This window comes from Xyrauchen texanus, chromosome 49 (genome assembly GCF_025860055.1).
Source record: "Xyrauchen texanus isolate HMW12.3.18 chromosome 49, RBS_HiC_50CHRs, whole genome shotgun sequence".
NCBI classification, from domain to species: domain Eukaryota; kingdom Metazoa; phylum Chordata; class Actinopteri; order Cypriniformes; family Catostomidae; genus Xyrauchen; species Xyrauchen texanus.
In genome coordinates, this window is record NC_068324.1 from 17,412,292 (window position 1) to 17,439,433 (window position 27,142).

At 38.0% G+C, this 27,142-nt stretch overlaps 1 protein-coding gene across 1 annotated transcript; it reads left to right on the top strand.

Annotated features, from left to right (window-relative positions):
• The first annotated feature begins 592 nt into the window (after positions 1-592).
• On the top strand, positions 593-26,756 carry cep152 (centrosomal protein 152). The gene is made up of 29 exons (XM_052123064.1): positions 593-731; positions 937-1,032; positions 8,740-8,849; positions 8,999-9,056; positions 9,268-9,612; positions 9,990-10,152; positions 10,267-10,407; positions 12,587-12,726; positions 12,922-13,122; positions 13,433-13,580; positions 13,862-13,953; positions 14,048-14,211; positions 14,425-14,638; positions 14,732-14,845; positions 16,137-16,261; positions 17,563-17,691; positions 17,806-17,935; positions 18,153-18,338; positions 19,330-19,584; positions 19,662-19,793; positions 20,042-20,418; positions 20,735-20,945; positions 21,266-21,329; positions 21,410-21,580; positions 24,904-24,997; positions 25,103-25,185; positions 25,348-25,504; positions 25,591-25,697; positions 25,777-26,756. Exons 2-29 carry the CDS (start codon positions 946-948, stop codon positions 26,592-26,594), a joined length of 5,016 nt encoding a protein of 1,671 aa, XP_051979024.1. The 5' UTR covers positions 593-731; positions 937-945; the 3' UTR covers positions 26,595-26,756.
• The last annotated feature ends 386 nt before the right edge of the window (positions 26,757-27,142 follow it).

Here is a 27,142-nt window from a genome sequence, read left to right on the forward strand (position 1 = left end):
ATATGGATTACTTTTATGCTGCCTTTATGTACTTTTTGGAGCTTTAAATTTCTGTCCATTGTTAACTTGCATTGTGAGAACCTACAGAGCTGAGATATTCTGAAAACCTTTGTGTTCTGTAGAAGTCACACACACACACACACACACACACACATATATGTGTGTGTATATATATTACATATATATTACAGCTGACAGAAAGAAAAAAAAATACCCATAATTGTGTTCATTAAATCGCGGAAAATAATGATAGATGTTATAAAGTTTTTCCAAAAATATTTACATTTTTTTTTTTTAAACCTTTCAGAAATGTCCATTTTACTTTATTGTATATTATTATTTGCATTACATTTCATTTTGGTTGAAACGTAATATGCTTTGCAATATCATTTATAAGAGCTGAATATTGGCTGTAACGCTTGCTTTACGTCATTCCTCTCTCGGCCAATCATACGTCAGGACTTTTGCCGCTGTTTAGAGCGCCATGTTTCAAAGGACCGAATTTTCACAATATTTTTGCTTTAAAGTCCTTTTCAGACATCTTCTAACCGTGATTTACTCATGTAACACCCGTACAATCACTCGATGACGGTTATTAATCGTAACCATGTCATTTTATGTCAGCATTGGTGTGATGAGCTCGTGAAGGACAGTACTTGTACTATGTTCATGCTCGAGACACTTTGTTTATTTTCTTATTTAAGACTGGATACTTTAGAAAGGATTTAAAGGTAAGCAAATATCGTGTGGTCGTGTCTGTATACCGAAGCTGGTAAACGAATGTTATATTATGCGTTACGAATTGCTTGTAGACTTAATCTGCGTTTTAGACCACTATCTAACTACAATAAACTGATTTATTTAATAAGCAGTTGTCACTCAGTACAGTCAGCAACACTAGTAAAGTGAAGGGTAACTGAATTTGATTGTCCTCAGGTCGGCAGGATGTCCATTGATTTTGACAGTGCAGCTTTACAGACTCAGCAGGAGGAAGAGGAGTATGATCAGGAAGACTATGCCAGAGAACAAGAGGTATCTGTCCAACTAACTGAACTCTGGTTATTGTACAGTGATCCACAAACACACCCACTTGATACACTCACATCTATTTTGCTCTGTGTAATTGTCGATGCCTAGATTGACAAAAACGAATCCTGTCTTCATAAAATGTCAGGTAAAATGTATTCAGGAGCATCTGAGCCTGTTTGTTCTAGATAAATAAGGGTCACTGGGTCCTCAATCAGAAGAGTACTGTGACTAGACACAGCACCCAAAAATACACACTCTCCATCAATTGTTTCCTCAATGCCCATTATGCACCGAACAGTATGTACGGTATGCACATTGTGTACAATATCCAAAGTACACAAAATACAATTGCACAATTACTTTACAAAGTACACAAAATACATAATATATAATAAATGAAAAATACACAAATGAAAGGCGAGCTGCTTGATGCACGTCAGGGCTCAACGATAAGGAGCATTTCGCATTTAATATAAGGTTTTGTCGAATTTGCAAAAAGTATTTGTGATGTTCTTGGAAGCATCAGTAAGAATGAGTTAAATTACAAACCAGCCATTAATGTTATGCATTGTATGCTATCGTTTCAAGCTAAATGTTTGCCTATTGACTTAACTGTCATATAACTTGACATATAACTGTCAAGTATAGCTGTATACTTTCCAGCTATTATTGCAAATGTAAAATCTACTGCAGTTTATTTATTTTTCATTATAATTCTTTTTTTCTTTTTCTTTTTTTTTGTCAAGAAGACATTTAAAGCAAAATATCAAATATATTTTCTGCCAATTATAACAATACATTGCTGAAAATTTGATTTGATAAAAGCAAATATGTTGGCAGGGAAAGGACAAATCTGAGCTATGCACATTCAATCATGGGCTCTTCACGTCCCTACGGAGAGCTTTTACATTCATGTAATTTTAGCATAAATCTTGTCGTTGAATTAAAATTTTGTCCTACCATTTTCTTTTCGAAACAGGAAGTGGGGACGGGACATATCAAAGAGCTTGTCCTATTTCAATAAATGGACAATTGAGTTTAGGCTAATTTACATCACTGCCTGGCAAAACTGTACTTATTAAATGGAATGTGGTATTTCTAATTAAACATTTTATTGGACAAAAATGTGTATCTGCTCCTGAAATTTAAGATTTTTTAAAGATATTGTGATTTGCAATTTTAATTATGTTTTTGGCAAATGTATTTCCTTGTTCATACATTTTACATTAAAAAAGGATTGTGTCCAAAAATCATCTCAGTAGAGAAAAAAATGTCTTTGCAGAAGTGATGTATGATATTTATATGAATCTTATTTACCTTCCCCATTTCTGTTCCATTCTCTCGCATTATGATTAGTGAATTCAGTGCATTATTCTCCACGGCATCCACACACACACCTCGCCATGCACCCCACGAGAGCGAGAACCACATTATAGTGACCACGAGGAGGTTACCCCATATGACTATACCCTCCCTAGCAACCGGACCAATTTGGTTGCTTAGGAGACCTGGCTGGAGTCACTCAGCATGCCCTGGATTTTAACCTGTGACTCCAGGGCTGGTAGTCAGCGTAAATACTACCCAGACCCTTTGATTTCCCATATCCTCATCGCACCCCAGCGGACTAAATTGTAACTGCGAGATTTAGTGAGAGATTCAGAGGGAAAACAGTGTAATTGAGCGATGCTCACTGCAAACAAATGCGTTAAAGGAAAATTGCACTTATTCGAGTAGTGTTTTTAATACTGGAGTAGCTGGTGCAAACCAAGTACTCGATTACATACCTAAGTTCCACCTCATGAAATTCTAGAAGTGCAAAGCTTACATATTCCAACTCTGCTGTAACTGTCACCTGATTGAAAGTAATTTCACAAAAGAGGCATTTTCTTTCACACACCACAGGAGTTGTAAGCTACTTATCTGACATGTTTCTTTCCCCTTTTGACAGCAAATAATTGGACTTGATTATCAGTTGCTTTAAAAAAGATCAGCTGAAGTCCGATAGTCCAGATAATTGCTTTTATTGGCTAATACCAATGTTTGGCTGATACATTGGTGCATCTCTAATTGGTGTTAGTTTAACCGTTTTTCTGTTTTTGTTGTTTACTATTGTTTTACCGTTCTATAGAGGTAGACCGATATATCGCTTTTACTGAGTGAATGGTGCTGATGGTTGTCTATTGTAATTATTGTTATCAGCAAAAATCTAACTCTATTCCACACAAAAGACATCATCTTTCACACAAACCACGAGTTGTGGGCTAATTGTCCAACATGTTTTTCCTCTCCTTTTTAAATTGACATGAAATAATGGGTTAAAAATGTTTTTTAACATTCAGCCTATGTTGTGGCAAAGGCAGCATAAAAGTAACCATACTTGAGGTGATTAATTCATGGCTTCTGACTAAGCTATTTAGTCAGGTAGTGTGAAACCCTTCCATCAAGGTGTTTGTTTTTAAAGACCAAAGTCTTCTCCAATCAGATGCATGTGTGTTCTGACTCACACTAATGCTATCTGCTGTATGAATTAACGTTTGCTGCCACTGGTGCAAGAGAAATGCAGTCAGGTGTGTTTTCTGTCACAGCCTGAATGTCCATTGTCCTCAGTACTCCCAAAGATCTGTTCTACTGTTCAGATCAAGATGAGACTTATAGTTTTGCTCTGAATGGTAAGATGAAAAGATGCCAGTTGATTTTGAATCAGGGACTTTTTCTAAGTAATTCTTTTGCTTTGCACTCTACATATGGAATGGATTAGAACCGGAAAAATACGTATGATATGAATTGTGACAATCGATTTGGATGTGCATTGTATGCAGTGTCATTTTTACTGGCCGTATGCCTATTTTCCATCAGAGGAGGAATGTTTCTGCTCTAGTCAACTGAAGTGTGTAGTGACTACACTGTAGTCTGACCCCCGCATTGGGCCAACCTCCAATGAGCCTGGACAAATGAGCATAGCTTAGTTCCTCTTCTTTTGAGTTATTCATATCTGACTCATGCTGCTGAGATCCAGCATAACATACACAATAGTCCTTCAGTATGTGATTAAGCTCAAGAGGTCTGCAGTAGCTGTAGTGCTCGTGTAAATGCGGGAAAGTTGTGTTTCCGAAGGAACGTTTGAGGATGTGAGAGTCATCCGGCAGGATTTATGGAGGGTGAGTTTCACAGCTGTGTTTTTACATAGAGTGAAAGTAAAGCTTTTAATGTGTATGTTTCTAAGAGTTAAGATATCATAGTTGCTGAAAGCTCAGTTTGTGCAGGGCTCCTTTAAAACACCTCAGGGCCGTGTGCTGGTGTTTGTCTGACTTATGACTGGGCGTGTGTGTTTTTTTTTAAACTGTTGCCATGGTTTTCATTGACCTGCTACAAATCGGTTGCTTGCTTATGCTCTGTTTTGTTGCTTAATACTTAATTATGCTGTTTTATATTGTAGGCTGGCAATATATGCCATCATATTATCATTTGAATATTATTTTCATAAACACATTGGTTTGGAGTGCATATAGTTTTTCACACTTTACCATCACACACTGTTGCATAGGCAGATGACTGCTAGACCGTGGAAACTATTAATGAATGAGAGATCAGGCACTGAAACTGTCCTCAGTTCCATCTGTCATAGCTACCACCAACTTCACACAACCAATAGAGAGCTCAGTGTGCATTTTTATAGCTTTTCTTTATTTTCACTGCACCAAACCAGCATGTTGTGTCATCTTAGCAAAATAATAAATGCACTATTCTCTTCTTCTCGGAGAACATTCTTTCTTTCTTTCTTTCTTAGCGGTGTATAATAGACAAGCAGATCTCTCATTAAGTATGGCGTTTGAAATAACTAAATAAAGGTTATGCAGTTACATATGAATATAGGTTTACATGAAGAAATGAAAATATTGCATCGTCACGCTCTTGGTAAAGAAGCATATTTTATTATCGTCTCTTTAATACAACACACAGCAACAAGTGATTGATCAATATATGCAATTCCAATAAATGCAGACATTTTAAAATTATTCTATATAAGCATATTATTGTGCTATTGATCCTGTGGTTGTCCATTTATAAACCCACATCACTAAATTCTGGAATTATTATCTTTCGAGTTATTTACATTATGGCAGATGACAACGGAACTTGCTGCAAATGCAACCACTTGCTTGCTTCCGCATTGCAAAATAAGATGGATACTGATCTTTTATTGTACACAAAACAATTGATTTTAGATTGACTAATATCAATGGTTAAGATTTTTAGGTTAAAATTGGAATGAATGCTTAAATTAATATTCCAGGTTCAATACAACATCGACCGCATTTCTGGCATAATGTTGATTACCACCAAAAAAAAAATTCGACTCCTCCCTCCTTTTCTTTTAAAAACAAACAAACAAAAAAAACAAGGTTAAAGTGAGGTACTTGCATTGTAAGTGAATCTGGACAATTTTTGGAGGGTTTATAGGCAGAAATATGAAGCTTCTTATTTTATAAATGCACTTACATGAATTCTTCTGTTAAAACTTGTGATTTATTTGAGCTGTAAAGTTGTTTAAAATGTAGTTAAAATGCATTTAACAGTCATTTTAGGGTTTACAGCATTTCGCCCTCATAGCAATGAGGTTGTAAAATTGGGAATAAATATGTAGAAAAGGTAGTAAGTGTTTTTATCACACTTAAGTAATTTTTACACTTATATTGTTTACATCTTGTGGCTATACTTTTAAAATAGTGAGTATTTTAATGTTTACGAATTGGCCCCATTCTCTTCCATTGAAAGTGCCTCGCTGTATCCCAGATTCTTTTAAGGAGGAGGGACATGTTAAAAATGAATTTTTTTGTTAGTCAATATTATGCCACAAATGCTGTCGAGTGAGCTCAATTTGTATTGAACCTGGAATTTCTTTTAAAGTGGTCATGACATGAGGAATCATATTTTCCTTTTATCTTTTGACATATAAGAGTTCTACTGTAAAAGCATACTGTAAGTTTCAGAACTCAAAACTTCCCTCTCACTGCAAAATAGCATTTGTTGAAACCAAGCTGCCAAAATCTAAATTTCCTCCATTGTGATGTCACACTGTGGTAGATATTTGTATCTGACCACCTCCACAACTGCTCATCAATGCTTACTTTACCTTATCACTTCCATAGCCCCTCCCAGTAGTGGTGAACAGTTAGATGGCAATGAGAGAGGAGCTCAATCAAGGGCAGTGAGTCAGTTAGAACAGTGGGCATTTACCTTAATTCTTAAAGGATAAGCAGCATCAAAACAAAGTGTTTTTGACAGAGTGTCAGAATGACTTTAGAAAATAATTGTATTTTAGAAATATATTTAAGCAATATCACAAGAGTGCGATATGGCCCTACATCAGCACTGCGGCAGGAACGAGTGAGGCTGTAGGCAATCACAGCAGTGCTGACTTTGTGCCATAAAGCATGATTGCGAGTGTGCTATTGCTTATATACAACAGTTCAATGAACAAGTAAATGTAAAAAAAAATATAAAGTATGATCATAAAAATCACATTTGTGCATGGAACTAATTTCTAACATTTACGGATTAGAATCTGACGTTGCTCAAACCAAATGATGCATCCAAGCCTCTCAAAAACTGCATTTTACAACTAGTATCATGGCTTGGGCTGTTTCTATCAAGTTATTAAACAAGGATGTGTGTGTGTGTGTGTGTGTGTGTGTGTGTGTGTGTGTGTGTGTGTGTTGTGAGATTATCTGTGTCTGTCTGTTGCCACTCCCAAGCAGAGATGCTGTAGCATGTTATTCAGCTTTCTGAACATAATGTCATTTTTGACAAATGCATACTATTTTCTTTGTGGAAAAATAGCCGTCTGAGCGGGGTTATTGCTCTCTATTTCATGGTAGCTGGTAAGCAAGAGTCTTTCACTATAGAAACCGCAATGTACTCCACCATTTTGAACAGTATATTCTCTCCAATGTGGAATGTCTTGAAACAGGTAAGTGCCTTGAGTTTATGTATTTAATCCGTGTGCTGTGTCTCTCAGCTGTGATGAGCCAAAATGCTGAAGCTGTTAGTTTAAAGCGGCTTAAAGCTATGTCCTAGCCTAAGTAGTGTAGTAGTAATTTGAGAAGTCACAGAGTGCCGATGAATGAAAATACTGACAGACAGACAGACTGACTAACTAACAGCGCTGCTGCTGAATATGGGGCAGCTGTGGCTGTGGCTCAGTTGGTAGAGCAGGTCGGTCACTAATAAACAGCGTTGGTGGTTTGATTCCTGGTCCACATGACTCCACATGCCGAAGTGTCCTTGGGCAAGACACTGAATCCCAAGATGCTCCCAATATTCTGAGACATTAGCACTCATGCATCATCTCTCGTCCAATCAGATTCGAGGACCAGAAATAACTGTTGTGTGTGTATATATATATATTTATATTAGGCATGTTATGACTCCTTTTAAATGAATATTGTAAATTCAATACAATTTAATCTCTGCATTTGTGGCATAATGTTGATTTACCACAAAAAATATTTTTTAATTGTCCTTTTCTTAAAAAAAAAATCCAGGTTACAGTGAGGCACTTGCAATGGAAATGAATGGGGCAAATTTTTGAATGGGGCAGAAATGTGAAACATCTAATTTTATTAAAGCACTTACATTTAATTCTTCTGTTAAAACTTGTATATTATTTGAACTGTTTAGTTGTTTAAATCATATTTGCACACATATTGTTTATGCCTTGGTGCTATGCCTTTTGAAACATTGAGCATTTTAACGTTTACCATTTGTCCCCATTCACTTCCATTGTATGTGTCTGACTGTAACACAGATTTTTTTTTTTAAGAAAAGGAGAGATGAGTTGAAATTAGATTTGTGTAAACATCATGCCACAAATGCAGTTTATTTAACTTAACTTGTATTGAACCTGGAATTTTCCTTTAAGTGAACATGTATATTTTAGGTGCTGTTTCTGATGTCTTTATGTTTTTTTTAATTATGATGTGACAACTGAATTTTGAATATTTTAAAGTACACATATTCAGTGTCATCTCTCATTTTAAATTACATCATAAAAACAGTAATGCACATGATCATTTCATAAGTATACATAAATATTTTAGATAAAGTATATCATGTCACACTGCAGAATACTGCTGTCACTGTGTGAAATATATTGTCAGCTACTCATGCAGCAAAGAGTAGAGATCTGAAAGCATTGCATAGTGTGGATGCACAATCATAAAAAGTGCACTGCACTACTTACTGTAACCACTGAGAAGGCATTCTGCATTGGGATAGAAAAGTAGTTTATGCCTTGACGGTTAAGTCATTTTTATTTGAATAGCGCTTTTCACAACATGCATTGTTTCAAAGCCTCTTTACAGAAAATTAAACTGTAATATCTATATAGTCTTAGAGTCATTATTGTGTAGTTTGATTCAATTATTATAAATTGTGTTTAAAAATAAGTAATTAAATAATAATTGTATTTATAACCCCAGTGAGCAAGCTGAAGGCAACTGTGGCAGGGAACACAAAACTCCATTAGATGTTGGTTAATGGAGAAAGATAGCTTTGGGAGAAACCAGAATCACTTGGGGGGGCCAGTTCACCTCTGACTAAACCGCATTCATTCCGGTAGTGTTTGCCTGAAGGTGGGGGACAAAGTGGCTTAGCTCCTGATTGATTGATCAGACATTATAGTGATCAAGTGTATTTTTTTTTTTTTAGCTCCACAAGCTCCTGACTGATCTCCCTGATGATATGCTGGAGGACAGTCGTGAATGCTCCTCACCTGAGCTCGACCGATCCAACTGCAGTCACCAAGGAGATGACAACAGGTACAGAACACTTCCCTTTGAGATATTGTACAAAATTCTGAAACTTGTGTCTAATGGCTTATTAAGTGTCCACTTGACTGTATTACAATGTTCATAGGAGTAGTTGAAATTATTTAATATTCTCTTGGTTGACTGACCGTGTGTTTCAGACCACAGAATGCTTTGAATGTGCCTCAGTGGGAGCATACAAGACCTTCCCATGAGGAGGTGCGTTTATCAATATCAGATGTGTTTGTTGTTTTAATAGATGCCATGTAATAAATATGAATGTTGGAGTATGTAAACCTAGCACATCAAACTCTTGTATTTGAAAAGAGCACAACACATCCTGTTTTCTATGATATGATTCTTTTAAAAGAGTCTAGCATACCATCACATATCCACTTGTGCATTTCATTTGCTGTAAATGTCTTTTTAGCACTATGAGGAATATGATCAAGGCCCTTATCATGGAGACTACAGCTATAGGAGTCACACTTCACAGACCAACAGTCACCCTCATCACCTGCAGTCTGGGACTGAACAATTACCCACAGGCTGGGACCAACAGAATAGCCAGAGCTACCAGTACCAGAACGGAGACTATGCCCACTCATCCGCAGACACGGAGGAGTCACATGGCAGCAATTTCTCAGCTGGGGACCGGGTTGAAGAGGAGTGCTTACCACATAACGCTCTTCATCATGGGGCAGGTTATCATGGAGCGGAGGTCCAGAACAATGGGAACTATGGAAAGCAAAGCAACATTAGAAACAACTTCCAGGTGAATGTCAGCAAGCTTAAGTTCGGCTTGTGAATATGCACTGTTACACTATTACCACTATACTAGTATTTATTTAATATATTTAATATTACTATGTTATAACCCTTGTTTTTCCACAGTATTTCCTGTTACTCTACTAAATCTGATGCTACTAAAACATGCAAAGGCTCCTTCAAATACATAGTAATTCAATAGCTTGCATTGTGATTAAGATCAATTAGGCAAAAGTTTTTAAGTCTTCACTCAACAAAACATAGCATTTCTGATTAATTTCTAATGTTTATGGAAATATAGTTAAACTATTGGCTTGCCCACATCATGAATTGGATGTGACCAAATAGTGGCTTGTATTTATATGATTCTATGTTTTATTGAAGGTTTTTGATAACGGAGGAGCTGCGAACAAACCTGCTGACCATTATAAGGCCACTTACCACCCACATCAGCCTTCAAACCAACCAAAGATGTTCAATTCCCAAGCGGCCACTCAGAATGGCCATTTTGACCAGCTTCAGAGGGACTTTATTGACTCAACACAAAGTGAGCAACTCAAGATATTTTACAATTCTGTTATTTTTTTCTCAGCTAAAATAAAATGAAAACATATTTGTAGAGACTATGAAAATTTAAATGTGTTGTATGTTTATTGGTTAGATACAGCAGAAGGTCAGCAGCTGGCTCAGCTTCAGATTTTGAACAGAGCTCAGTTCAGACAGATCAAGGAACTGGAACAGAAACTAGACGACTGCAGCAGAAGGATGAGATATCTAGAGCACCAGTTTACCATCGTCAAAGGTAAGATTAACCAGATTAACTGGTTTAAATACAGCTGAGCTGACATTTGTCTTGTTTTACGTCACTTGTGCAGTAAATTTAAGGCATGGGCATTTGATTTGATGATGAAAGCACAATCATTTTGGGACTTGTATTTTTTCAAGACGTACCAAATTTGGGCCTCATTTTTTATTTTGTGAAATGTGATTGGTTACTATGGCACCCTGGGATTGGTTAGCTGGGAGCTGGAACAGCAACCGTACTCTATGACTTTCAGTCAGGGGAAGCAACTGTTCAACTAGACTGAGAGCAACAGAATAGAGGATGAATGATAGTGGATTTTGCAAATACCCATAACTAAGGTGGTTGAAAAGGCAAATAACCGATGAATTAGTCTATTGTTTTTTATTTAAATGGATATATTGAATCTTAAAAATTGCTTAAGTCTTTTCTTACAGAGATGGGCACAGACAAGAAGGCTGCATAAACTTTTGCAGAGAACCGACAGTTCTAATATGCAACTATCGGCACCGATTAATCGGTAAAACCGATATATTGGTCTACAGCCATGGCCAAAAGTATTGTCAGTGACATAAATTTTGTTTCGCAAAGTTTTCTGCTTCGGTTGTTGTGGTGTTGATTCACATTATTTCTAGATTATTGTGCAGAGTGATCAGATGCATTTAAAATTATTGCAAAAAGTTTCATTGGCCAAAAAAATGTATCACAATAACCCAAATTTCAGGTTTTTTTTTAGCCCTGGCACAAAATTACCAGCCAACATAATTTCACTAATCATATCAGCAGCACCTGGGAATGCGTGAAGAGTATTAGTCGGGGGAAATCACTCTATCATTCTGATTGGATTATAAGAGCTATAAAATGAGGGAAGAAGTGCTTCCAATCATTGTGTTCTTGTTAGCAATGGTTACCTCTAAAGAAAGACATGCAGCCATCATCGCTTTGCATCAAAATGGCCTCACATGCAAGGAAATTGCTGCAAAAAATATTGCACCTTAAAGAACCATTTACCGGATCGTCAAGAACTTCAAGGAGAGAGGTTCAACTGCAGTGAAGAAGGCTTCAGGACGTCCCAGAGTGTCCAGCAGGTGCTAGAACTGTCTCCTCCTGAGGAGTCAACTACAGAATCGTGTCACCACCAGTGCAGAGCTTGTTCAATATTGGCAGCAGGTTGGCGTGAGTGCTGCACGCACAGTGAGGGACAATGGCCTGGTGTCAAGAAGGGCAGCAAAGATCCCACTTCTCCAATGAAAACATCAAGGACAGACTGAAAATCTGCAGGAAGTACAAGGATTGGACAGCAGAAGACTGGTGCAAAGTTATTTTCTCTGATGAAGCCCCCTTCCGACTGTTTGGGACATCTGGAAAATCGATAGTCCGGAGAAGAAAATGTGAACTCTACCATGAGTCCTGTGTCGTGCCAACAGTGAAGCATCCTGAGACCATCCATGTGTTGGGTTGCTTTTCATCCAAGGGAGTGGGCTCTCTCACAATTCTGCCCCAAAACACTGCCATGAATAAAGAATGGTATCAAAACGTCCTGCAATAGCAACTTCTCCCAACAATCCAGGAGCAATTCTCCAGCATGATGGAGCACCATGTCACAAGGCAAGAGTGATAATGAAGTGGCTCGGAGATCATAACATTGAAATTTTGGATCCGTGGCCAGGCAACTTCCCGGATCTTAATCCCATTGAGAACCTGTGGTCAGTCCTCAAAAGGCGAGTGGACAAGCAGAAGCCCACAAATTGTGATCAACTCCGAGCACTAATAAGGCAAGAATGGATCGCCATCAGTCAGGATTTGGCCCAGAAGCTGATATCCAGCATGCCAGAGCGAATTGAAGAGGTTATGAAGAACAAGGGTCAACACTGTAAATATTGACTCTTCGCATATATTGAATGTTTTTGCCAATAAAAGCCTTGTCATTGTTTTCCAGTATACCATGAACATGTTAAAAAATAATCTACAAATACTGAAGCAGCAAACTTTGCAAAACACAAAATGTATGTCACTGCCAATACTTTTGGCCATGGCTGTACATTCAGAGTTCGAGACGTGATGCAAGGACCAAAGTGAATCTTAGCTAGTTTATTGCTGTGTTAGTTCCCGAAGTGTTTCATTTTTCCATCAGTTTTATTAATCATTTAAACTATGCCATTTCTCGTTCTTCAACTAGATGAGAAAGATGGTCTGACTCTATCGCTGAAAAAGTCCAGCACTCTAGCGGAGGAGGCAAAAGAGAGAGAATCTCAGCTGCAAGAAAAAATCAGATCTCTAGAAAAACAGATTCAGATTCTTACAGCGAGAGAGAAGGAGGTAGGAGGATATAAACCACACACCGCAACAACACCAAGTAAAAGCCTGATTAGTAAAACCATAATATCAGGGCTTGTTAAAATTCTGCAAAGCCATAAAACACTGTAAGGCAACCCCTTGGTGGAGATCACTTCAAGTACTTGCACCTCGTAAGAGAGAAAATGTGTGTATGTGGGTGTGTGTGTGCGCGTGCAGATCGTAAAGCAGCAGTGTGTAGCCGAGGCAGCGATGGGCAGCATGCAGCAGCAGATGATGGAGCGGTGTCGCTCTGATACGCTGATGCGAGCATGTGAGCAGCACGACAGAGACACTGTGACCATCAGGGAACAGTATGAGGCCAGATTGCTCACCCTTCAGCAGAAACTAGATACTAAATCACAGAGTCAAGATGAGGAGGTATACTTTAGGGAAAAATTGTCCCCAGAAGTTTGCTTAATCTGGTAGAAAATGATTCATGAATAAAATAATGTATGTGTGTTTTACTCTATAGATATGTAGAATTTGGAGAAAAACCTGCTGTACTATGCAATCAGTTAGAGCTAATATAATAAATGTACTGTATATGTTAATGTTTTAATACAACATGAAATCAAGTGTGCACAATTCAGGGCCATTAACACTGTAGTGCTGTTAACCTGCTATGACCAATATACAACAGAGGGCAGTACAGGCCTGTCATTCAAATTGAATGTGGATGTTTTTTTAGGCTCAGAAGGGCCAGGGGCTGCTGGATCAGGTCAGACAACTGGAGCATCAGAGAGAGAAGGATCAGGTGGACCGGGCTTCCGTCATCAACACGCTCACACAGCGCCTGGAGGGGAGCCAGCAGCAGTGTGCCAAGCTGCTCCACACTGGTGTGTTTCATCCTATGTGCTGCTGTTGTTTATGTGTTTACTGATTGCTCAAGTCTTATGGGTCATATTATAGGCCAGAACAATTTTTCTTTTGCAGTTAAAACTGTTTAGCATGTTAGCCTCGGTTTCATTCACTTTTATGTGTGTGGAAATAAATGTATTCAAATAATTTGGCTGGATTAGGGAGGGAGCTCTAGATAATACATCAAACCACATTTATGAATGTTTTTCTCCTTTGTGCCTGTTTATATCTTTTGTATGTCTTAATTTATTTTCTACAGGCTCAGTACAAGAGGTGAGTCAGTTACAGATGAAACTACAACAGGCTCAATCTGCCCGCAGTATCAGTGAAGACCTCAACAAAGCCCTACAGGTTGGCTAATCCACTTCTCTGATTTTTGAACAGTATTACACTTCTTAAAGTGTCACATAATGATCAGAATGTAAACAGTTTTTTCTCTTAACAGGAGGAGTTGACTGAGCTAAGGGAGCAGATAAATCTGTACAAGTGTGCTGTTAAACATGGAGCCCTTTTATTAGAGACAAATGGAGACTGGGAGAACCAGCTCTCGGAGTCCTACATGAACCTGGGAATCAAGAAGTCCAAGTGGAGAAATGGGCAAATACACAGGTAGTGTTATATTGTTAATCGATAATTAAATCTAGATAATATTTTCTGATTCTGATGTTTACATTTCATCAGCTAAAGATCAACACTGCCTTTGTTAACAGCAAATTCAATCTGAAATCTACTTCAACTAAGGTCTATAATTTGTTCATAAACTTTCATGTGTTTCAAATCTCTTGGAATTTTAATTATTTTGTTACTCTTTTTGTTTTTCAGCACACCTCGAATAGCAGAGGAAGGAGACTCTGGCCTGCCGAAGGATGATGTGGTCAGAGAGCTGAAAATTGAGTTACAGCGCTGCCTGAGTTACTTGAAGACCAAGAGACTGAAGATCTCAGAGCTGCAGGAGGAACTGCAGAGTTCCCAGTCTACCGTAGAGAAGCTACAGACACAGCTAGAGCAGGCCGAGAAGACCACAAGGGACTCCAAGGTTATACCGACCAACTACAGCATCAATTAATGACCTGTCTGTTTAGTTTGCTTTAGTAGATGTTAGTTTTCATGCATGTGGTTTTTACTGCAGGTGAGGGAAAGCAGTTTGGAGAAACACCTGGAATCATCTCTCATGAATGCTGCTCCTCACAAAGAGCTTGTCAGACTGCAGGAGGAGCGGCAACTCCTGCAGGAGAGAGTGGAGGTCTGAATCTGTTTTTGTCCAGTCGTATCGTCATATGTTTGGGGACTTTTCTGTCTTTAAGTAATTTAAGACCTGACAACATTCAATAAAGCCCCGTCATGCGTTTTACTGGGGAATACTGAAGTATTACTTAGATTACGGGAGGAAATTGGGTTGCAAATGCTGATTCATGTTGATTCAAATTCAGTAAATAAGTGAGAGGGTGGAAAATGTTCAGGAAAACCTGATATATCATTTTTTTTTCCTGCAAGTACATTATAAGTGGACTTTAAGGAAAAGCTAGAATGCTACAATAGCATGGAATACAGCCCCTTTTTGGCCTGCCAACACACAAGATAGTTTTGGAGGTCAAGGTGGACCGATAGTGGATTTTGCCAATATCGGTAACTAAGGTGGTGGGAAAAGGCAGAAAACCAAATAATTGGCTGATAAAATCCCATATGCAGTGTATTATCATGCAACCAAAACCCCAATAATAACCGTGGAAAAAAATTAAGATTTGATGCATAACATGGGACTTTTAATTATAAATGTCCGAAATAAACCGGGAACTTTTGAGATGTGCATGCTTCCAACTAACACAAACACATAAGCAAAACAAAACATGCACTCTTACAATCATCTGTAATGTATTACAGTAGAATCACTGTAGAGTACAGTAAACATTGTCATATAGGCAAATAAATACTGTATGAGTAGTAATTAATCAACAGTACATCCTCATTCATCAATAGGGCAGTGGTGGCTCAGCGGTTAGGGCTATGGGTTACTGACCAGAAGGTCGGGGATTCAAGCCCCAACACCGCCAAGACACCACTGTTGGGCCCTTGACCCTATCTGCTCCAGGGGCACCATATCATGGCTGACCCTGCACTCTCACCCTAGCTTAGCTGGTCTATGTGAAAAAAATAATTTCACTGTATATATGCAGAAATGCATGTATAATGTGTGACAATAGATCAACTATTATAGTAGATCATCAGTAATCGCTCATCAATTGTCATATGTTTCCATTAATAATCCCTAATTAGTCCATAAACATTTATGGTTACAGAGTCTTGGCCCATAAATACTCACCAAATAAAGCTTTTTGTAGCCTAGATACATGGTTTTGGTCACAGAGAAACATGTAGGAGTAAAACTAATCCTTTCAGCAACTATCAGTGTAGATTTGTTTTAAGATAACTGAGTGTTCCAAAAAGCAACTATTGACACTTAATTCGTAAAACCGATATATCGGTCAGCCTCTAATTAGTTATGTTAAATAAATTGTGCTGTGTAAGAACTACAGACTCTGGAGAAGAGGAACCAGGAGTTGAAGCAGAGTGAGGATAAGTTGAAGGCAGCTAATTCTGAGCTCTGCACTAAGATGAGAGAGATAATCCAAGAGCTGGACATGCAGGAAGCAGCAGAGAGGTGAGGAGTGGCGAGGAGACCTTACACATGCAAATTAATTAATTTATGACTGAATGAATAAGAAAAGCTGCCCATCCTTCATAACTTGCTAGGCCCTTCCTGAAAAACATTACTTACAATCCTACCTTGGCAAATACATTAGACAAGAATTTTTGTTTGACCTAAAGGTCCACACTGAACGTGTTTTTGCATCCATGCAATTGTATCCGCCAGGTCCTGTTTTTTTTTTTTTTTTAATCAGATAATTGACTATAATCAAAGAAATCCCAGACAACTGTTCGTCTGTTGTGCCTGCTTCAACTCACCTTTGTAATAGATTTCTTGATTTTTTTCAGCACCAAGATTGACATTGCTCGTAAATGCATTCTTAGTGCTCCTGTCTCATCTGCTTCTCCTCTTAGTATTTCTTATTTCTCTTGACAGCTCTTTCTCAAATTTCTCCTCACTTGACCTGGTTTCTCTTGGTAATGAGGTATCACAAATGAAAGCTGCCACTTCCATAGTTGATCCTATTCCAACTTGTTTGTTTAAATCATGTTTTGCCTCTTTGTGTCCTGTTGTCTTGAGTGTAATTAATGACTCCCTGTGCACTGGTGTTGTGCCAGCAGCATTTAAAACTGCTGCTGTAACCCCTGCACCTAAAAAAGACTAACTTGGGTTTCGACAATCTTAACAACTTTCGTCCCATTCCTAATCTTCCCTTTCTTGCAAAGATTTTAAGAAGAAAAGAATTGTGGCTTCTCAATTATACACTCCTCTCACTGTAAACAATCTTTTTGAGCTGCTTCAATCTGGCTTTCGCAAATTCCACAGCAATGAAACGGCATTAGTTAGGGTCACAAATTACTTTAATAGCTTTCAATTCTGATCCTTCTTGATCTCAGTGCAAAACTCTGCTGCTATAATCTTGACTAAGACCAGGAAATGTGATAACATAAATGTAAAGAAAACCATAAAAAATAGTAAGACAAAAGTTCTGGTCAAAGTGACCACAACATAAGGGTTAAAATTATCCATGTACATGGTAAAACGTTGTTGCTGGGGCAACACACTACATGCTCTGTTAATCCTGGTGTTATTTAGTGCTTGCTTCAAGTAATAAATAGTTCACCCATGTCATTTACTTAACCTCATGTCATTCCAAATGCATATGACTTTCTTCTTCTAAAGAACACAAAAGGAGGAATTTTAAAGTATGTCCGGTAAATGTAAATAACAACAGAATTTTCATTTTGGGTGAACAATTCCTTTTAAGTCACTTAATGCAATGTATTTTTCTCTGTGATGCTCTGTGTGTGCAGGTATGAGATGACTCAGCAGCAGTACAGAGATGACGTTGTGAATTGTATGCGGGCAGAGCTCACACATGAGCACACGGCTCACATAGAGCAACTCACCAGTGAGCATCAGCAACATATGCAAGAACTAAAGTAATGCACTTCACTCAACTTTTTACCAGAAAAACAAAATTGGAAACAAACCATTAGAAAGATATTGTAGCATTCCTAATGTTGTTCACTGATATATATAGTGTCCATCCACAGGTCGAAACTCATCGACCTTAGTCAGAAGGTGTTAGCTGTGCAGGAATGCTACATTTCTGTTTGCAAAGAGAAGGACAAGCTGGAAGAAAATATGCAGAACAAGTTTGAAGAAGAGAGAAGACTTAACATTGTATGTTGTAGAAAGTTTACCTCATTCTCTGTATGTTAAAAAACCCCAAAGTGAAGTGTGTTTGGTTTTACACGTCAGTCAGACAGTCTTTTCCTATCTGTTCTTGGGCGGTTTTCAGAGCTATAAAGTGGACCAGTTCATGCCAGCAAAGACTGTCTATGTGAGACTATGATATTTGTTTAGTCTTGTTTTAACCTTTGATCTTGTGTTGTCACAGCTAAAGAGCAGAGAGGAGAGTGATATTGCTCTGGATAGACTGAGATCTGATCTGGAGCATCAGCATCAGGAGGACGTGTCTCGGCTCAGAGCCCAGTGGAGGAAAGAGACACCGGCTGAGATTGAGCTGCAGGTCAGAAAGCAGCTGGATGCCGCCAGGCAGAGCTGGCAGCAAGAACAGGAGACGGTTAGTAATGATGGGCCACTTTCACTCCTGTCTTCAGTGTTCAATGCTAAGACTGTCATGATCTTGCATAATATCACTGGGATATTCTGATGTTGGTCAGACTGTCTTAAATTTTCACTTCTCTGTCTGTCGGTATTGGTTTTGTCTGTCATTCTCTTCTGTTTTTTCTAGCTTTGTATTGTCGGCATGTGTTTTTGTCTTACTGTCTTTCTCTCTTTTGTTTCATGTCTGTCTGTATTTTTCTTGAATGTTGTCGTTTTTTTTTTTGTCCATGTTTAATCTTTTGTCTTTTTAGTCTATTTATTTCTGTCTTTGTTTTGTCTGTCTGTGTTTCACCTTCTGCCTCTTTTGTTTCATCTTTGTTTTGGCTGTCTGTGTTTCACCTTCTGCCTCTTTTGTTTCATCTTTGTATTTGTTTTGGCTGTCTGTCTTTATATAATTTTTTTGTTTCTTTCATTTAGTCTCTGTCTGTATTTGTTTTATCTGCCTGTCTTTATATTATCTTTTTTGTCTATTTCTTTGTTTCATCTGTCTATATTTGTTTTGTTTGCCTGTCTTTGTTGCATTTTGTCTGCCTGAATTTTTCACCATGTCTTTTTGTCTTGTCTTTGTTTAATCTGATTGTCCCTTTGTATAATATCTGACTTTATTTAATCTGTTTGTCTTGTCTATTTGTTTCTTTCTGTTTGTTTCATTTGTATTTTTGTCACCCTGTCTTGTCAGTCTTTGTTTATTCTGTTTGTTCTCTTGTTTAATCTCATTTATTTAATGTTAGTTTTTTCTGTCTATGTCTATATTTTTGCTGGCTCGTCTCTCATTTTGTCTGTCTTTGTTTAATCTGTTTGTCTTTGTCTATTTCTTTGTCTTTAGTTTCATCTGTTTTTGTGTTGATCTTCATCTGTCTGTCTGATTTGTTTTTCTCTTTTGTCCCTTTCTTTCTCTCTTTTTTCCTTTCTTTCTGTCTGTCTTTATTTACATTTCTTTGTGTTAGTTGGAGAAGGCCTGGGCTCAAAGGCTACAGGAAGCTGAGGAAGAGATCAGGAAGGTCAGGCAGTCAGACACCTGTGAGGGAGTGTGCCAGACCAGCTGTCTAGAGACTGTGGGTCAGTTGGAGGCCAGACTCAGCGCTCAGAGAGAGAACCTGCAAATGGAGGCTACAGCCACCCTGGCCAAATCAGTGGAGGAGGCTGTGAGATGTGCTCAGAGAGATTTGCAGCAGAAACATGCTGATGACATAGCACTTCAGGTGTGACAGATCTCCAGCTTCCTTAAACACAATAGATCTCTGTAGTAAAGGTTTTGCTAACAGACTAAATTTTTTAGGTTGAAGGTGCAATATCCCAGGCTCGCTCTCGGTGGCTCCAGGACTTGACCTCCCTCCCAGAATACAAAAGCAACCTGCAAGTAGAAAAAGATGAATGGGAGAGGCTACAACAGCAACATGTTCAAGAACAGGTATTTGTCAAGTTAAAGGGGTCATATTCTGAACCTTTGTACCATTTTGTTTGTTCCCTGAACACTACTGATAATGTTTGTAAATGTTTTGCACTGAAAACTTAATTTAGTTTTAGATGACCATTTTCCACCCTCTCTCTGATACTTGGAATTAAACTGAAGACCTTTAAGACTATATGTGAATGGTCTCTGTTAGGATGTGCTAACCTCTTTGCTTATTTGGTGTGGGAATCCTGTCTTTATATCAGTTGTCTTCAGCTGTGAAGGCAGCCGAAGACAGGTGGCAGGAGATGCTTCACACTAAATGTACGAAACTGGAAGAGTGTAACAGGAGAAATGGGGAGCTCCAGGAGGAAGTGCATTCCCTCAGCACTCTACTGGAGCGCTCGGGCCAGGAGCAGGCTGCCCTCATCAAAGCAGAGCTGGCAGCAGCCCAAGACGTCTGGATCAGGGACAAACAGGAGGAGATATCCAGTCTCAGGGCAGAGCTCCAGAGAGAGCACAAACACAAACTACAGGCTGTTCTGGAGCAGAAAGTGCAGCAAATTCTCAAACAGAAAGACACAGAAATTCAGAAGACACTCAGAGAGAAGGAACAGGATTGGAGGAGTCAGCAAAAGATCAGGTACCTAATAATTGTAATCCTCATAATTAATGGTCGATCAATATGTTTAAGGAAGTCTTTTAGACAAAAGAGATACGATAGTCAATGTCAAGACGCAACAGTCAAAGATGTCTCCTGACTGAATGTTTACATTGTACCGTTTTTCAAATTATGTTTCTGAGTGTGCAAAAATGCATTCAGTGTGAATGACCCCTAACACAATACATGGAATTAATTCAAAAGTTAGCGATAGGAAATCAGTAGGTTAATTTGGGGATTTTGAAACTCACATTTGACGAATGTACAGTGTATAAGATGTACATCTGTTGTATTGTAGACTGCTGGAGGAAATGCAGCGGGGACAGGAGGAGGTGCTCGCTGACCTAAAGGAGGTGCTGCAGGAGATACATGAGGGTGCGGAGAGGAGAGAGAGTCAAGAGGGACAGAAGCCCAGCAACGTGACTGGAACCCTCAGATCCAAACTCTGGGAAATCTGCAGAGAATCACTTATTCAAGCAGTCAACCAAGCCAAGCAGGAGTGGAAGAAAGTGTGTGTCTGTCTGCTTATTGAAAAATTTAGTGAAGTCAGTAGTGTCCATTTTTTTTTTTTATGAATTACTCCCCAACACTGTAAAGAATATGCATTGTCACTGCAGTGTTAGTTACTTTTGTTTTACGAAAAGTAGCCACATACATGTTTAAGACTGATCAATCAATCCAAATACCTCTCTTGACCCAACTGCACCCAAAGCGTTCATAATTTTCCATTAAACATGAGACACTCATAACTTTTATAAAGTCTCTATATTATATCAGTCTCCACCTAGAGAAATGCATTAAATGTTTATTTTTTTGTCCCACACCTCAGAGCAGCGACAACAAGTTGAGACGTGTGCTGAAGGAAACCCAGGAGCGCCATGAGGCTGAGATCAGTAGGATCATCAGTTATATAAAACTCACACACTTCTGGAATCTCTCTGGAATCTTTTTACCATTTACTCTTCTCCTCCAGCAGGTTTTGAGGCTCAGAGGAAGGAGGGTGAATGCAGCAGCGCTGGATGTGCCGAATCTCTGGCGAAGCTGCAGAAAAAGAATCAAGAGCTCCAGAAGCATCTAGAAAAGGCCTGTCGTCAGCTTCAGAGAACCGTACGAGAACACAAAAGCACTCTGCTGAAGATGAAAGGTACCCAGTAGTCCATGTTTAGTATGCAGACTTTTTTGTTTTTTAAGACAATGATGAAGAGTTGTGTTTTTACTACTATACTCTCTGTTAGAAGCTATGTAGGTTTGTGCCAATCAATGTTCATTTGAGAAATCCATAAATCAACTGAAAAATCTGTAAATTCATAAACAAATGAAATGTATAAGTGTAAATCGCATCATAATTGCATATAAAAAAAATTATAAATATTTTAATCAGAGCACTGACCTAGCATGTTGTTGCAAATGTGCTCTCTGACACTGAGTTGTGGTGCTCACGAGGGCAACATTAGTTTGAATCTGGCTTACTACATTTTTCATTCCCGCTTACATAGATGGATAGATTGATTGGTAGATCAATAAAATATTGTCAGTTGTTGCTAAATTAAATATGTATTCATTTATTTCTCCTTTTATAGCAATTTATTTAGGGTTTATGTATTATCAGTTGCTAAACTTAATATAAAATTTTTATGATTTATAAAAAAAATAATTGTAGGGGTTTTCTATATTAAGTTGCTAATATTTTTGTTTTTAATCTAGTTTATTTATAATTTCTTTTTTATCCAGGGTTTTTAGACTATCATCAGTTGCTAAATTCTATATTTTATAGTTGTATCTATATTCAGTATTGAATTGTAATGTAATATACAACCCCAAATCTGAAAAGGGTGGAACAGCGTGAAAAATGCTAATAGAAACAAAAAACAGGTGAGGCAGTTGTGTCATAATACTGTATAAGGAGCCTCCAAAAACAGCCTAGACCTTCAAGAGCAAGGATAATTCGAAACTTGTCAATTTGCCTACAGATGCTTCAGCAAATAATCCAGCACTTTGAGAACTATGTTCCCCAAAGACAAATTGGAAGTTTTTTGGGAATTTCACCCTCTAAAGTACACAATATAGTTAAAAGATTCAAGGAATCTGGTCAAATGTCTGTGCGTAAAGGGCAAGACGAAAACCATTTCTGAATGTGCCTGATCTCTGATCCCTCAGACATCACTGTCTTAAAAATATAATTTATCTGTAATGGATATCATGAACATGGGCTTGGATAACTTTAGTAAACCTTTGTTTGTCAACACCACTCGCTGCTGCATACACCCATGGAAGTTTAGACTTTACTATGCAAAGCAGAAGCCATACATCAACACTGTCCAGAAGCACTGCTAACTTCTCTGGGATCAGTCTAATCTGGGATGGAAAGTAGAACAGTGGAACTGTGTTTTTTGGTCTGAAGAGTCCACATTTAAAAAAACTTTTGAAAAACTCATCCGTCGTGTTATCCGGGCCAAAGAGGAAAAGGGCCATCCAAGCTGCTGTTAGCGTCAGGTCCAAAAGCCAGTGTTTGTATGGCCCAGGGGGGTGTCAGTGCCCATGGCATGGGTAACTCGCACATCTGTGAGAACACCATGAATGCAGACAGATATGTACATATTTTGAAGCAGCATATACTGCCATCCAGCACTGTCTTTTCCAGGGACATCCCTGCATTGTCCAGAAGGGCAACTTCAAACCACATACTGGCCAAATAAAGAGAGTGCGGGTGCTAGATTGGCCTGACTGCAGTCCTGACCATCTCCAATTGAGAATGTGTGGTGTATCAGGAAGCACACCATACGGCAACCAAGAACCCGTTCATTTGTGCAGCTAAAGACCTGCATAATGGATGAATGGGGGAAAATTTCACTTTCTAAACTTAACAAACTTGTGTCTTCAGTGCCCAAATACTTAATAAGTGTTATTGGATGAAATGGTGATGTTCACTAATCACAAATGTTTGTTTTTATTAGCATTTTTCATACTGTCCCAACTTTTTCGGAATTGGGATTGTGTATATATATCTAGGCTTTTTGTATTATTAGTTGTTCAATTTAATATTTTTATGATTTTTAATCAATGGTTTTGTTATCAGTTGCCAAAATCAGTATAATATTTTTTATCAGTTGCTAAATTCATATTTATACTTTGTTTATCGAGGATTTTTGTGTTATCAGTTGCTAAATTCAATATTTTATTTTAGTTTTTAACCTAGATTTTTATGAATTATATATATATATATATATGATATATATATATATATATATATATATATATATTAGGGCTGTCAATCGATTAAAATTTTTAATCGAATTAATTACATGGTGTCCCGATTAATCGCATATACAAATATTTGCTGAGAAAGCCCCTCATATAACAATAATTCAATATATAATGATGAAATAAGTACCGGTATACATAGTTAACTTTAAATATTATATATATATATATAAAACACTAAACAAATATTCAGATAATTAAAATGCATTACATTCTTGTGGCAGAGGAGTTAATCATTAATAAGACAATATAAAATGCGGCTTTAGAATACAATGTATATTGTTCACTACCATATTATTGATCATAAGTCAATCACACAGTTCACAGCAATCCATTTCACAAGTGAATTTGTCAGTCAGTTGGAGATTTATTGTGAATGTTTGCTTAGGTTATCAAATCTGTGAAAACCAAATAAAACGTCTTTATAAAGCAAAGAAAACTAGTTAAAATAGAGGTACGTACAAACAAACAAACTTTTCATCACAGCAATACAGAAGGAGCAAAGTGGATCTATTTCAGGGAGTATGTTTCTTAATTAAAGATTGACTGGGTAAAAACGGTGTAACAGTTTAAAGGATACCTCCTTAACCTCGTTGGTAATTAAATATGTATGAGTTAAAGACCGTACGACCTGCGTCAGACATGCTTGTGTCGCGTCATAAAATAAAATGTTTAGGTCACTGTGTCAAATTAAATATAGTTTAATACTCAATCTTTAAACACATATTAAGATCCCTTAAAGATCGCATTTGCGCTCCATCAAGTGTTTTGAACGCAAGAAATTGTTTTCTTCACTGTATAAACTGTGCGTTGCTCACACGTCTGAAATTTCAATTACTGCCCTCTGGAGTAAACAGGTGGTACTACAAGCTTGAATTTCTCAGTTAAGCATTGCGATTAAAGTGCGTTAATTTTTTTAACGCGTTAATTTTTGTCAAATTAATCACACGTTATTAATGCGTTAAGTCGACATGCCTTATATATATATATATATATATATATATATATATAATTTTATTTTTATTTTTTATTTTTTACTTTTTAATCCATTTATGGAGTTTCAAAATTGTATAATTGAGATTTGATTTCTCGATTGCATTATCGATTTCTCAAATATTATTGATTGGCACAAACTGACCCCCAAAAGAAACACACACATGCGTGACATCATGTATATTTTTAACATTAGTTTGTGTGTCAATTCAGATGACCATGAGGCTGCTTTAAAGAAAGAGTGCGAGAGTCATCTCAGAGGCCTTGAGGAACTCAAACAAACTGCAAAGACAGAAGCACTTTCAAGGTTTGTAAACGCAAGGTTTGTTTGATGTCCCCTATAACAGCATGGCAGTGATGGCATGCATATTTGTAGAATAATGCTTCATTATGCTTCATCGATGTGTTGCAGTGGTGCAGTCAATCAGCAGAATCTTCAAGCAGGTCTTGAGGAAATGAAAGAGCAATACATGAAAGCAGTGGAGGAAATCAAAGGTGAGTTCTCCAAGACCTCTGTTCGGATTGTAATTCATAACTCTGTTACGTAATTCATAATTTGATGAGAATGAGATTTGATTCCTCATTGCATAAACCTCTTGCTTCATATTCTTCATTGAGAGGATTATTCGTTTAACTAACAATGTGCTTGTTAACTAGGTGATATGCTGCGGTACCTGCAGGAGAGTAAAGAACGAGCAGCCGAGTTTATCAGGGCAGAGGTCCTGAGGGAAAGACAGGACACAGCCAGACGGATGCGCAGGTACTACCTCACCTGCCTGCAGGAGCTGCTGGAAGATGGAGGCCAGACCACAGGGTACGGAAAACCAGAGAAACTCCTCTATTGAGTAGCTGGTTTGGTCTTCAGTCTCATTCTAATCACATTTCTTTTCTCTTCTACAGCGCTGAGAAGAAAATCATTAATGCTGCCAGTAAACTGGCCGCCATGGCCAAAGTCCTGGAGACCCCCGTGTCCAAACGTAAGCTGTCAAGAACTCAGAACTCTCAAGGTAAAACATCAACTTTGGGTCTTTAATCTCAGACCTCAGCCTCAAGGCTTTTTTTAAAGTCTCTTTTGATCATGCTCAGGTGGATCAGCAAAATCACACATTGAAACTAACAAGTCTCCTGCTAAAGTTCTGGGTGGTGCCTCGCATGAAGCCCACAAGGATGGAAAGAACAAAAAGATCCATCAGATCTACAGCCTAACTGAGACTAACAACCCAACCATGACTGCTAAACAGAAAGGTATCAAACCAACATCTAAAGGCATTGAACCTGAGTCCCTCAAGTCTGGGATGCCTTATAGTCCTAAAGTTACTGAGATGGTTGGTAAGATACTGCACAATTCACAAAAATGCACACAGGGTCGCTTTGCCACCTGTTCCAAAGTAGTTGATGATGGCTTTTTCAACAGTGATGTCAAGACTCCTAATGTCACTTTAAGAAAGCAGAGCAGAGAAATGTACATGGAGGGGTTTGAGTCCGGAAGAACAGATCCGTCCATCAAGCCATTCCTGATAGAAGAAGATCCTGTTCGGGACGATGGGCAAAGTGACTGGATTTTAACCAGTAACGGCTCCATCTTCATGAACAACATTCACCTGACATCCTCCTATCCAGAGCCTGGAAAGCCATTCTCAATGAACAGCCCTTTATTGGATCGTTTGGACTTTGGAAGTACAATTGGCAATAATTCTGAAGTAACAATTTACCAGGAGATTTTTAAACCGCTGTCTAAACCCAATGTGTGTGCAGACCGCAGAACAAGTAAAAACAGAGGACCAATCCCTGGATCAGAAGCAGAGAGTATTCGTAAAATGTGTCCAAAGAGATTATTTTCAGAATTGAATGTGTGTCAACGGGACAGTGGGTTCGACAGCCCTTTGGTACTGCTTCAGAAATGAAATGGAGACTCTTGTTTGCTTGTGTCCATGTGTGTGCATATTGCTTAAAAACTTTTTTGACTTAATTGTTTGAGCCAAAAGTGTCTTTTGTACTTGTTCGTTTTTACCAGTTGCACTGTTAAGTCATGAATTGTTTCTAATTTAATAAAACCTCAAAAACTGTCAAGTTTACATTTTACCTTTTCTTGCTGTATCTTGCTTTCACGTCCTATCCTCAACTAGAAAAGGAAGTTTGTTGATGAACTTGACCAACTTTGATGATAGCTTGACAAAAACTTGTCTGAAAGTTTATACTAGTTTTAAAAGTTTGAAGTGTCATGGTTATACAGACACTGGTAGATACTTACAGTATCTCACAAAAGTGAGTACACCCCTCACATTTTTGTAAATATTTGATTATATCTTTTCATGTGACAACACTGAAGAAATTACACTTTGCTACAATGTAAAGTAGTGAATGTACAGCTTGTATAACAGTGAGAATTTGCTGTCCCCTCAAAATAACTCAACACACAGCCATTAATGTCTAAACCGCTGGCAACAAAAGT

What these genes read in the sequence shown, in the direction of transcription:
- cep152 (XM_052123064.1), top strand. Translation starts at nt 946, where the DNA reads ATGTCCATTGATTTTGACAGTGCAGCTTTACAGACTCAGCAGGAGGAA. An exon ending in GGCAGCAAGAACAGGAGACG is followed by an intron (nt 18,339 to 19,329) that starts GTTAGTAATGAT and finishes TCTTTGTGTTAG; the next exon opens with TTGGAGAAGGCCTGGGCTCA. An exon ending in CCAAGCAGGAGTGGAAGAAA is followed by an intron (nt 20,946 to 21,265) that starts GTGTGTGTCTGT and finishes CCCACACCTCAG; the next exon opens with AGCAGCGACAACAAGTTGAG.